The sequence below is a fragment of the Elephas maximus genome, chromosome 5 (genome assembly GCF_024166365.1).
Source record: "Elephas maximus indicus isolate mEleMax1 chromosome 5, mEleMax1 primary haplotype, whole genome shotgun sequence".
In the NCBI taxonomy this organism is placed as follows: domain Eukaryota; kingdom Metazoa; phylum Chordata; class Mammalia; order Proboscidea; family Elephantidae; genus Elephas; species Elephas maximus.
In genome coordinates, this window is record NC_064823.1 from 79195209 (window position 1) to 79207422 (window position 12214).

The following is a 12214-nucleotide window of genomic DNA, read 5'->3' on the forward strand; positions in this document are numbered from 1 at the left end:
ATGATCATCTCATGTCCTTATTCTACATACAAGCCCAGGTCTGAATTATTTGCCCACAGGGTTAGAGTTCAGAACTTAAATTATTTACACATAGGGAGAGATCAGAAAAACTAGAGACTAACCCTGATCCTTAAATTCAGTGCATTTTATATTTCAGCCTTTTAAAATCTTGAGTTTTATTGCAAATTTTACATCTTTTATAAATCAACTAATTGCATATAGCAGTGACTCTCAACCCTGATGTTGGAATCAAATCCAGAGATTTTTTATTTAGCCATCGTTAATAATCATTAATATACACCAGTGGTTCTCAAAGTGTGGTTTCTGGACCAGCATCATCATCACCTGGGAATTTGTTAGAAATGCAAAATTTTCAAGGTCTACTCCAGATTCCTGCATGAGGCCCAACAATTTGTTTTAGAAGCCCATCAGGTGATTTGGACGCAAGCTAAAGTTTGAGAATCAATGATATTTACTGTAAAACTTTTAAGTTCAAAAAACAAACAAAAAACCAAACCCGAGGGTGAAATGGTTGCACAACTTGAAGAATGGAGTCAATGTCACTAAATCGTACATTTTGAATTGTTGAACTGGGGTTATGTTTTGCTGTGTATATTCCCAACAAAATAATTTTAAAAAACTAAGTTCTCTTTTTTAAATTAAAATTGAATTTGTCATTTCCAAATAAGAATACAAAAGTACAAACAAGAAAGGTATCTGCACTAAGAATAGTCAAGTACAATGCTACTGTTTTTCCAAATGCATAACATTATAAACATTGGACATTAATTCTAGTTAGCCAACAGGAAAAACATCCTAATGAAAGGATGGGGAATAATTTATTCACAGGCCAGTTAATAAGACCCTGGAATGTTCCTACCTATAGAAAGTTTTCTAACCGGATTTCCTTGCTCTGGTTTGTTGTAATCAAAACAGCATCTTTCTAATACCTAAGTTTTTTTTTTTTAGCCATATCATACCCTCTGATTCAGAAATGCCACTTCTAGAAGAAGAGAGGGGGAAAAAAAAATTATTCTCAAAAGATTTTCCCCAAAACATTGTAAATAACTGGGGGTGGATGTGGGAGGGAGACACTGAAAACACTTTAAATAAACGACAATGGCTGACAATTCCACAAATTATAGTATCAGTAGGGCAGAATATCACTCAGTCATTAAAACGATTCTTTTCATAGAGGTTTTAAAGATGGGAAAATGCTTACTTTATAGCATCATGTGAGAATGTGGATTCAAAAGTGTATATTTAGTACGAGTTCAACCATATTTAAAAAAAAAAGTGTGTGCTGGTATGTGCGTACACACGCACACATTCTCAGAAGAAACAGAAGAGGTAAGCACCAAAATACTAACACCGCTATCTCTGAGTAGTAAGATTACAAATGATTTATTCTTTTATAATTATCAGTGTTTTAAAATTTTTCAATAATAAGGATAACAAGGGTACATTTACTTTATTAGAAAAGAACTATAAATAAAAAAAGAGCTGCTTCTTTGTGAATTAGAATCTTCAATGAATGATTAATCAGTAAGCTTTTCAAAAGATGCTGTAAGGAACAAATACCTTTTCCTCTCCATCTTGCACTACTCTTCTCATCCTACTCCTTCCAACCTTCCATTTCTTCATCTCAGCCCTGCCATAACCCCATCGCTAGAGATACCATGAAACTGAAGTATAATTATTCAATATTTTAAAATGTTCAGTCAAACCATTTGATTTATCTCAGAACATTTTAAAAAGAGGTAAAATAGTCTAATGGTTAAGAGAATAGGCTTCAAAAATCAGAGTTCTAGGTTTGAATCTTAGCTTGTCACCTACTAGATGAGAGAACCTTGTGTAAGCTTCAACTTCCTTCTCTAGAACTACTATGAGACTGAAATGAGAGCATGTACATAAAGCATAAGATAGTAGTAGGTACTCACAAAGGGGAGCTGCTGTTACTGTTTTATACTTAATGTTCCCATTGTTGTTTTTGGTGGGCAGTTCCTATATTTTAATACTTTCCTGTAAGGAAGAAGCTTAGTGGGGTAGAGTCGTTGCTCACAGTCATCAGGACTTTCCAGACCACTCAAATTTCCATAACAATTTGAGAGAACTACATGGGGCTGTAAATTTATTTACAAAAAGGGTGTATTAAAATATCACCACATTTACCATCACTATTATTTCATAAAAGAAAAGCCTCTGAATACCCCCTAAAAAAGTACAGAAAGATAATCTCAGAGTAAAGGAAATCATTCCCAAGGACAGTTGACAGCTGCACGCCAAAATTATCCAAATTTTTTCGTTTTGTTACACAGCAGTGAACACTTGGTTGAGGATCAACACCAGTCTGCAAACTGGGTATTTGATGATGAGACACAACTTCTCAGCCCGATTCCTCATCCATAAATGAAGTTGTCCCTATTTACCTCAATAAGGATGTTCATTCAACTGACACCTATCAAATACCTCAGGATCAAATGAGGTCAAGTATGTGAAAACACTATACACAGTATCTTGTATAAGTACCAAAAAAATATAAGCTATTATTATTACAAACTGATGGCCCCTAAGAGAAAAAATGATTTTCCATGCACACATTTTAATGGCTTAGTCATTTTCCATACTCATACTATCATAAATGATATTCATAATCCTTTAAAATGAACATCTTCCACATTTTTTTTCTTTAAAAATGAGTTGTATTTGTATGATAGCTTGTGACTCTGTTATTCTTTCTCTTACGGGAATTGAGGATTTACTATTCCCTCAGAGGGTTAAGGCTCTCAAGGGAAAGCTATTAAGCTAGAAATTGTTGGTACAATTACCAGTATGTAGACTTAAATCCTAAGGAAAATAAATATGACAGGATGTAAAAAGTATGTTTAGACAGAAAAAAAATTTATTTTCTTATATCGGAAATTACTGTAAGATTTTTCTGTGTTAAAATTCACTTTCAAGTATGACAATCCAGAAATAACAAGAGAACACCAAACTTAGAAATAATGCAGTTTTGCAGTTTTCTCTGTAGATTCTTAATCCACTGAAAATAATTTCATAAGTCAATACTTTTAGGCAGCTTCTTTATTACTTTCTTTGGTTTGTACTTCTTTAGGCAACAATGGCTCTATCTTTAGTAATAAACCTTCACTTGTTGAGCTACGAAGGAAAGCACGTACCACAAAGGGTCCTAGAAACAAAGACAAAAGTTAACTTTTAAATTATTCCACAGATACCTAATAAGCAAATACAAATAATACAATAAAAAACCTTACAGGACTCATATCATATTTTCACTTGAAAAGTACTGATATTACTGAACTAATATTTCATATCACAATAAAAAAAGAGAAAATAGTTTCATTTCTAGAGGACAAACCAGCTGTACTTTAGAATATTAGAGATTTGTCCTTGAAATGACACATACTCATAATTCATTTCTCTCGATAATCACATAGAATTTACTTTATTGCAAAGTCAACAGTGAAGGGAGCAGGTGGCAGTATTCACATTTGATGGAAATAGCCTAAATATTTATTTAAAACAGCCAGCACAGATGCTACCTTTGTGTTACCAAACACTGAGTGAAATTCCCTAAAAATGGACAGGTTTTCATAAGAACAATGTTAAGGGGCTTCATTTAAAATGGCAAAAAGAAGGTAACTATATTGTTTTCAGAAGGTTTACTGTCCATTATTATATTCCTGCTATAGTTTTAGAGGATTCTATACAGAAACCAAGGAAACCCTGGAGGCATAGTGGTTAAGAGCTATGGCTGCTAACCAAAAGGCTGGCAGTTCGAATCCACCAGGCGCTCCTTGGAAATCCTAGGGGGCAGTTCTACTTTGTCCTATAGGGTCACTATGAGTCAGAATCAACTCAACAGTGACGGGTGTGGGTTTTTTTTAAATACAGAATGTAAGAATCCATATTCATATAATTACCAAGTACTATGGCCATATTTTATTGCCATATTTTATTTAGGACAATAGAAATAACCAATGAGATATTTATTCACCAGTGTGTTTAACTCCCACAGAAGGGGAAAATAAGCTTGAGTTTTAAGTATAAAGTCAGTTATAAAACTAAACCTGACAAATTCTTATCATGCACTGACTATAATGGACCCTTGCTTGGCTTCAACCACAAGTAAAACTTGACTGAGGAAGGAATCCGAATGACACATAACGCAATGATAAAGACGCAGGACTAGGCTGTTCCTAGTCTACTACACTCACACATCTCAAACTTCTACATCTCAATCAAGTCTTATTGTTCTCCATGAATCATCCCATTTATAAAAACGGACTCTCATGAAATGACAAAAACCTTTTTTCTAAAATGAATGAATGAGGATTAAAAAGGCCAATTGCTAAAACTAGTGACAAAGTGAGTGGTCTAGGTTCAAAATACCATTTCATAAATTATTTTAGTTTTTATTTAACACTATTAAAAGTTTAAAGCAATCAGTTACAATTTTCTTTCAAACTCTTACATTTAATAGTAGATATACTATGAGAATTGCAAAGTTTCAGAATGTATACTTTATTATTGTTAAAGAAGTCTACTCTCTAGACATCTACAACATTAATAAGGTAGTAAGAAATCTTTTGGAAGGTTACATTTTATTTATTTAATCCCTGGCAATACTGGTGTTATTGTACTTATAACTTTTTTTTTTTTTTTAATATTTTGTATCTTTATAGTATTACAGTAGGGCTATAGAGAAATTTATCCTCAGTGAATTGCTTACCCAAACTCAGTGGTTTGTGCCTACAAACATCATTGATAATGGCTTGCAGATTGGCAGCTATCTGGTCACTTGACATATCCAACTGAAAAAAAAAGGATATATAATATTAATGATGTGAAAGTGAGAAGATAATACAATTTAGATAACTGTATCAGTATTTACTTTAGACAGTGTTTTTCAAAAATTCAATACAAATTAACCACTGAGACACTACTGTGAAAGAAAAACCTTGGTACTTCTTTTAGAATGCCATATTTACATGTCTTTACACGTCAAGATTTAATTACCTTATAAAACATATTACAGCAAAGCTCTTTGAAGCTGTTCCACTTGAGAGTCCTTGACTTCTAAGTAATTTCCTCAAAGCATACACTGGGGCAGAATACACCATCCCCTAGCCCCACCCCAAGGAATTAGTGATATTTTCTCTTGAAGTTATCTGTTGATTTACTCTAAAAGAAACTAAGAAAACGTTCAGAAATGAATGCTTTCAGAGTTCGAAGTAAAAACTACACAATTATATATGTTCAGACAATTCATATCTTACACAGAGGCATTTTCAGGATGCTGTGCTAAGTTCATTCTAATTTTTCAAACACTGTGTACAATAGCGATTATCTTGTCACTTAGCTAAAACTACAGTCAGTGTAACATATAGAGAATGAGTCTATTCATAAAACTCCTAAAGCCAGCTCATGTCTTTGAAAAGTACTGTTTAACGCTCAAATGAAACGTCATTCTTCCCAAATATACCCGTTAAAATCAATTATATTACATTCAAATGTTTTGAAGATTTTTCACTTTGCCAAATAAATCAATTTTTAAAAGTTTATATAAAACTTAACAATTGCTGACAAAAAAGCATTCAGCAAGAGTTCAAGTTCAAACAAGATTTCTCTTTTACAATGATGCTGACACCATTTTGAGAAATATGCCATGTGAGCATAAAGAGATTTGAAAAAAATCAGTCCTACTGCATAACGGTCCCTCAGGGCAACGTCTGACCACATATACATCCGTGGTCCCGTTTTTGTTTTTTTTTTTTTTAAGGGAAAGCACCTCTCCCTTTGTGTATTATTTCCCCTTAGTGCTTTTAAATACCCCAAACCCAGGCTCTTGCAGCACTGGACCACGAGAGGGATACAGGCAAGTGAGGCAGAGGGCATGGCTCTGGGCATGGGCTCTCGGGCTTTGTCTAGTGGACAGGCGGGCGGCAGTGGTGAGGGTAGCAGAGGGGCCCAGGCTGGAACAGTGAAGCGGGCTTGGCACGCTTGCTTCTTGCCGCTCTGCTCCCTCCGCAGCCCTCTCAGCTGCCACTGCCCCCACCCTTCTGTTCCTCTGGCCTCTAACAGCAGCTGCAGTGGGGACAAGGACCAGAAGTTAGCTCCCATAAGGTTTTAATAAAATAGGCTTTACGGGGGTTGGTTCGTAACTATGGGTTGTATATAAGTCAGACACTCAACCAGGGGACTGCCTGTATACAATACCGTGTTCGCACAAGGTACAAATCACTTAACGTCCTATTTCACAAAAGGCATCGTGGATGTTAAACGATGCATGACTATATTCCCATCACCATCAGACAACATTTAATAAATACACCCACTTGGGCACGATGTAGTGTCAAACCCTAAATAAAAAGGTTTGGAAATTATTGGAGGAATTTTTACTTTATGCCAATCCAAAAGTGGGCGTCCTGACAGGAAAAAAATCAAGGCAATACTTAGTTCACCTTATAAAATCCACAGACCTTAGAAATTTCAACTTGAATTGAAGCAAGTTGTTTACTAGTAAACAAAGCATCTTATGTTCTCAGTTTAGGAAAAAAAAAAAAAAAGCTAAGGGCATTAACATGTGTCCCTGCCTCCTTTCTTTCCTCTATTATCTACTTAAACTGTCCTTTCTATTATCAACTAAAGTGACCACCATAGCCCTAGTAAGTTGCTTTTCCATTTGTTAAAGATATATATAACCTATTGAAAATTTAGAAAAGATTCAAGAAAAAGCAAGATGTCCAACATAGTTTAACAGTTATGATCTATACTATTTATATAACTTCACAGATATTGTAACTGTTCTTCTTCAGACTTAATTTAGATATTGCCATTTCTATAGCAAGTTAAAATTAACAGTATACGCTTTAGAAATGCAAAACACTTAATTATGTTCCCTGCAACTTTCATTATTAGGTTGCCTTCAATGATTTCACCAGTCTATTTTAAGTTTTAAAATATGTAGAAATGTTTAAAACACACTTATACTTTTGTCCACATTCTAGCACCACTTTTCTTTAGTGCTCTATGTCCTTTACTGGATTTTAGAATATATCTTTAGCCATAATACTTCATTTTACTTTTTCTTTTAGATATTATACAAAATTATTGGGAAGTTACACATTTTAATGGAATTATTGTGATAAATACCACAGCTATGCACACAAACATGTATGAGTCTTATCAAAACTTACATATGTTTCTTTGGCCAACAATGATTTAAAGATAACTTAAGAAAGCAACATAAGCTTTTCTGCCTACATCTCAGTTACTCTGCACTTCAATAGTGCTTTTCTATACAATAACATTTTGTGGTCTTAAGAAGGCAGTGATGACCTTTAAGGCAGAGGATATTATGTTAGATTTTTAGTAGCAGAGCATAAGACTTGTTACAGCAGGAAAAAGAAACAAACCAGGAACGGGGTTGACCTTGAAGACAATACTGAAGTATGTTAAGCATCATATTTGTGTGTGTGTGTATATGTATTTGAGTATACAGTCTTAACCTTTTTTTAAGGTCATGGAAACTTACTCCAGGAAAACGCACACAGGCACACACAAAATTTAGCCTATGCTTTCACGGGTGTTTATGTATTCTCTGATTGAAAGAAAGGGGAAGAGAGAAGAAAGGCTCCGGAAGAAAGCGTGTCAATTAAGAGGGGTCCCTGGAGCACACTTTGAGAACCACCAGTATAAAGGAAAGTCTGTTTAAATATTTCAAAGGACTACAGTGTGAAAAAAGGGCCAGTGTTTTCAGAACTCCTTATTTTTCCACAAACAGCTAAAAATCTGGATTTTTATATAAGATCAGCCAGTTTTTAAATGCTGACTCAATAAAACAAAACAAAACCACTATTTGGGCCTGACAAAATATGTCTGGGGCCAAACTCAGCCTGCAAACTGACAATGTGTAACTCTGGTCTTCAGGTTGCATCACTGAAAATGGCAGGACATACTGAATTTGAACCTGAGACGGCAATGCGAGACTAGATTGCAAATGGATTTGAATGCAAAGTTAGACTTTAGAATACATCCTGACAGCAGTGAGAAGACATTTCATGTTTTTAAGCAGACAAATAGTATATCTGATTTATGTTTTGGAAAGAATTTTGGAGCAAAGATGTAGAGAAGGGGTTGGCAGGCTTTTTCTGTAAAACGCAGAATAGTATAATACTTTAGGCCTAGCAAACCAAATGGTCTTTGTAGCAACTACTCAACTCTGCCATTGTAATATGAAAGAAGTCATATACAATACATAAATAAATTAGCATGGCTCTGTTCCAATAAAACTTTATTTGCAAAAACAGATGGCAGGCTGGATTTAGCTCGAAATCCATAGTTTGCCAACCACTGGTGTAGGATGGAGTCCTAGTGGCATAGCGGTTCAAAGCTGCAGCTGCTAACCAAAAGGTCAGCTGCTAACCAAAAGATCAACTGTTCGAATCTACCAATTGCTCCAAGGAAACCCTAAAGGGCAGTTCTACTCTGTCCTACATGGTTGCTATGAATTGGAATTGACTTGATAGCCATGGGTTTGGTTTTTTTTTTTGGATGGGGGCAGAGAAGGTAGACGGAAGGATGTTTCAGGGAGTGAATAGGCAAAAGCAACCATTAAACTTTGCTAGAGCACAAAAGGTTTTTTTATTTTGTTTTTAACAGAAAGTTTTGTTGTATGCTAAAAGATTTTTGGTTTCCTACTCTGCATCGGTAGCAGTTTTATCAAGCTAAGAACTGGACTGCCATTTACAATGCTGAATAACATTAGAAAAAAAGGCTTAGCAACAGTTTTAACAGTTGTTGTAAATTTTATATTTGCATTTTTAACAAGATGTTAAATGGGGCTTTCACTGAAGTTTCTCCAGGACTGGTGACCAGGGCCCAGAGCCAAAGGCATTAAACCCAAACCAAACCCACTGCCATTGTTGAGTTGAATTCTGACTGATAGCAACCCTATAGGACAGAGTAGAACAGCCCTGTAGGATTTCCAAGGCTATATATAATCTTTACAATAGCAGACTGCCACATCTTTCACCGGAGAAGCAGCTGGTAGGTTCAAACTGCCCACCTTTCAGTTAGCAGCTGAGTGCTTAACCACTGTACCACCAGGGCTCCTCTTAAAAAAAGACATTAAAAATTAAACCAAACCTGTTTCTGCTGAGTAGATTATAACTTATAGTGACTCTACAGGCCACAGCAGTGCTGCCCCACAGGGTTTCCAAGGAGCAGCTGGTGAATTCGAACTGCCGACCTTTTGGTTATCAACTGAGCTCTTAACTACTGTGTCACCAGGGCTCCGAAAAAGGCATTAAACCAAAACCAAAACCAAACCCATTGCCACTGAGTTGATTCCGATTCATAGTGACCCTAGAGTTTCTGACGAGAGCCAGGTGGATTCAAACTGCTGATCCTTTGGTTAGTAGCCATAGCACTTAACCACTACACCGCCAGGGTTTCCGAAAAAGGCATAAAGTACCCTATATTCTAAAGAGGGGGGTTATCACCTTGAGATATTGTTAAAATGTAGATTCTGATTCAGAATATCTGGGATGGAGCCACTGGCATCTGCTAGGTGCCTGTTAGAAACGCATCTTTCTCAGCAGGAGTTTGAACAGGAAGGAACCTTAGTAGCCCTGCCACAGATATAGGTAGATAAGTAGAGGCACTTGCCCTTTCTCCCTTACTCCTCTCTCTAGGTCTCTACTGAGAGGAGTTTGGCGTGGAAAAGGGATTGGGGCAAGGTATCTGTGAACCAAATCAAGGCATCGTGGTCCCAGAAGTCTAGAGTGCGAGAAGGTATGCATGAAAACATAATGAGTCCTCTCCAATTCCAGTCACATGAGGTATAAACACCAGGTACCAAACTAGGTGAGGGAAATCTTTGAAGTGGATATAAGATTAGAGCTCTGAACTTGATCAGATTGCCGTTTTATTACAAGAAGTCCCCGACCTATGACACATTCAAGTTACAATGAACCAAGCTTAAGACCATCTATTTTTTTTGGTACATTTTATGGTTAGTACTGAAACCCTGGTGGCATAGTGGTTAAGAGCTACGGCTGCTAACCAAAAGGTTGGCAGTTCGAATCCACCAGGTGCTCCTTGGAAATCCTACGGGGCAGTTCTAATCTGTCCTTTACGGTTGCTATAAGTTGGAATCGACTCGACGGCAACGGGTTTGGTTTTTTTTTAATATGTACTACATACAATGTTGCAGCACACAATTTGCTGATGTTATCATTCTCAGATGTTCACTTGCAGATGTTCAATTTTATGATTCACTGTTCAAAACAGTGCAGTATAGCAGGCTATGGCCCAGTCTACAATGAAGTCAGTATCAGGAGTCGTAATCTATAAAAAGTTGGGCAATGATCAACTGTAACAACATACAATGACTGAACTGCACACACATGTCCACAACAGCTGTTATGGCCCCATTTTCATTGTTCTGACACTCACGCCAACTTCACTGTAGACGAGACCTATAACCCAACTAAACTAACCCATTGCTGTTGAGTCGATTCAGACTCATAGTGATCCTACAGAGTGATCTTATTCAGCGTTTTGTACCATAAGCAGCATCAGTTGTTAAATTTGAAGCCGGGTTGTTCAAGTTTCTTTCACTGTAATACCTGCAATGTTTCCAACCCCCAAAGGCAAAGACTGGATTTATAAAGATACATTATAATAAAAGGCAATAATAAAGAAAACTAAAAAAAATGAGGTATTTGACTTACGTCAGAACCAACTTAAAACGGAGTCGTTGGAACAAACTCCATCTTAAATCGGGGACTACCTGTACTGATATTCACTGCAACTCTGAAATCTGCTAACAGAGAAGGGAAATCATACATTGCACAGTTGCAAGCAGAGAATGGAGAAAACCATTTCAGGTTTGTACTCCACTAAATTCAGACTTTACAATAAACAATTACACAGACCATGGATTATATTCTGCGCATAGGAGAAAGGTTGACTTATGTTCATAGGACTGATATTGATAACAATGAGATATGTGAAATAACCTAAATGCCCAACAAAAGGGATAGGTTGAATACATTATGATACAGCCACATAGCGGATTATGATACAGCTATTAAATAAAACATTTTGAAAGATTTTCTAATGACACAGGGAAATATTTCAGATACAGTGTTAAAGCAAAAAGAGAATACAAAAATCAATATATACTGTGACAGCAATTATCTAAACCAAAAAATACATATGCATAGAGAAAGAGCTATAATGAAATCTACTAAAATGCTGCCAATGGAGACAGGGATTTTGAATGGCTTTTGTATTATTATACTATTCAGTATTTTTCAAATATTTTGTTACATGCATGTACTACCTCTTAATAAAAAAATTTGGTTTTAGTTCAGCATTTAAAATTATAAAATCAGCCATTTAAGATGCTATAAATTACAAGGGAATACCTTATTTCTTCATGTTTTCTTGAAGCAAAGTAAGAATCATTCTCACTGTTGGTACCAAGCCCAGTCTCTTGACATAACCCTTACCATCATGGCTCTTAATAGACTATGTTGTTACAGGCTTATATGTTTTTTAAACTTGAAATATAGTAAAACTGACCTTTTTTGAGCATACAGTTCTATGAATTTTAACTCATGTATACATCCGAGTAGCCACTATAATATAGGATATAGAAAAATTCCATCACCCTATAAAAAACTCCTCCATGTGATCCTTTTGAGGACACACTTTCCACTCACTCCTAAGCCCTGGCAACCAATAATCTGTCACTATAGTTTTGTCTTTTCAAAAATGTCACAAAAATGGAATAACAGTATGTAACCTTTTCAGATTAGCTTCTTTCACTCAGATTACAGTACTGTAAACTTTTGAGATTCATCTAGTTGTTGTACATATCAATAGCTCTTCCTTTATTGCTGAGTCGTATTCTACTGTGTGGATGTACCAGGTTTTTTGTTTGTTTAGTTTAGTTTTTGTTTTGTTTTTTAATCCATTCAGGAGGACAACTGGGTTGTTTCCAGCCTTTGGCAATTATCAGTAGAGTTGTAAACATTTGTATTCATATATTTGTGTGAACATGTTTTCATTTCTCTGGAAAAAAACCTCATAATGGAATTTCTGGATCACAGGCTAAGTGTATGTTTGACTTTATAAGGTATTACCATCCTGTTCTCCACAGTGGCTGTACTATTTTGCA

The 12214-nt window shown here is 35.8% G+C and overlaps 1 protein-coding gene across 4 annotated transcripts in view; it reads right to left on the reverse strand.

The window, feature by feature from the left end:
• Positions 1 to 2900: 2900 nt before the first annotated feature.
• MRPL1 (mitochondrial ribosomal protein L1) overlaps positions 2901 to 12214 on the reverse strand; it is a 155515-nt gene continuing 146201 nt past the window's right edge. For all 4 annotated transcript variants that reach the window (XM_049885945.1, XM_049885946.1, XM_049885947.1 and 1 more), the window contains 2 exons: positions 4754 to 4835; positions 2901 to 3190 (listed from right to left, as the gene is read on the reverse strand). In XM_049885945.1, coding sequence (XP_049741902.1) covers positions 3072 to 3190; positions 4754 to 4835 — 201 coding nt within the window. In that variant the 3' untranslated portion in view covers positions 2901 to 3071. The remainder of the gene's footprint in view (positions 3191 to 4753; positions 4836 to 12214) is intronic.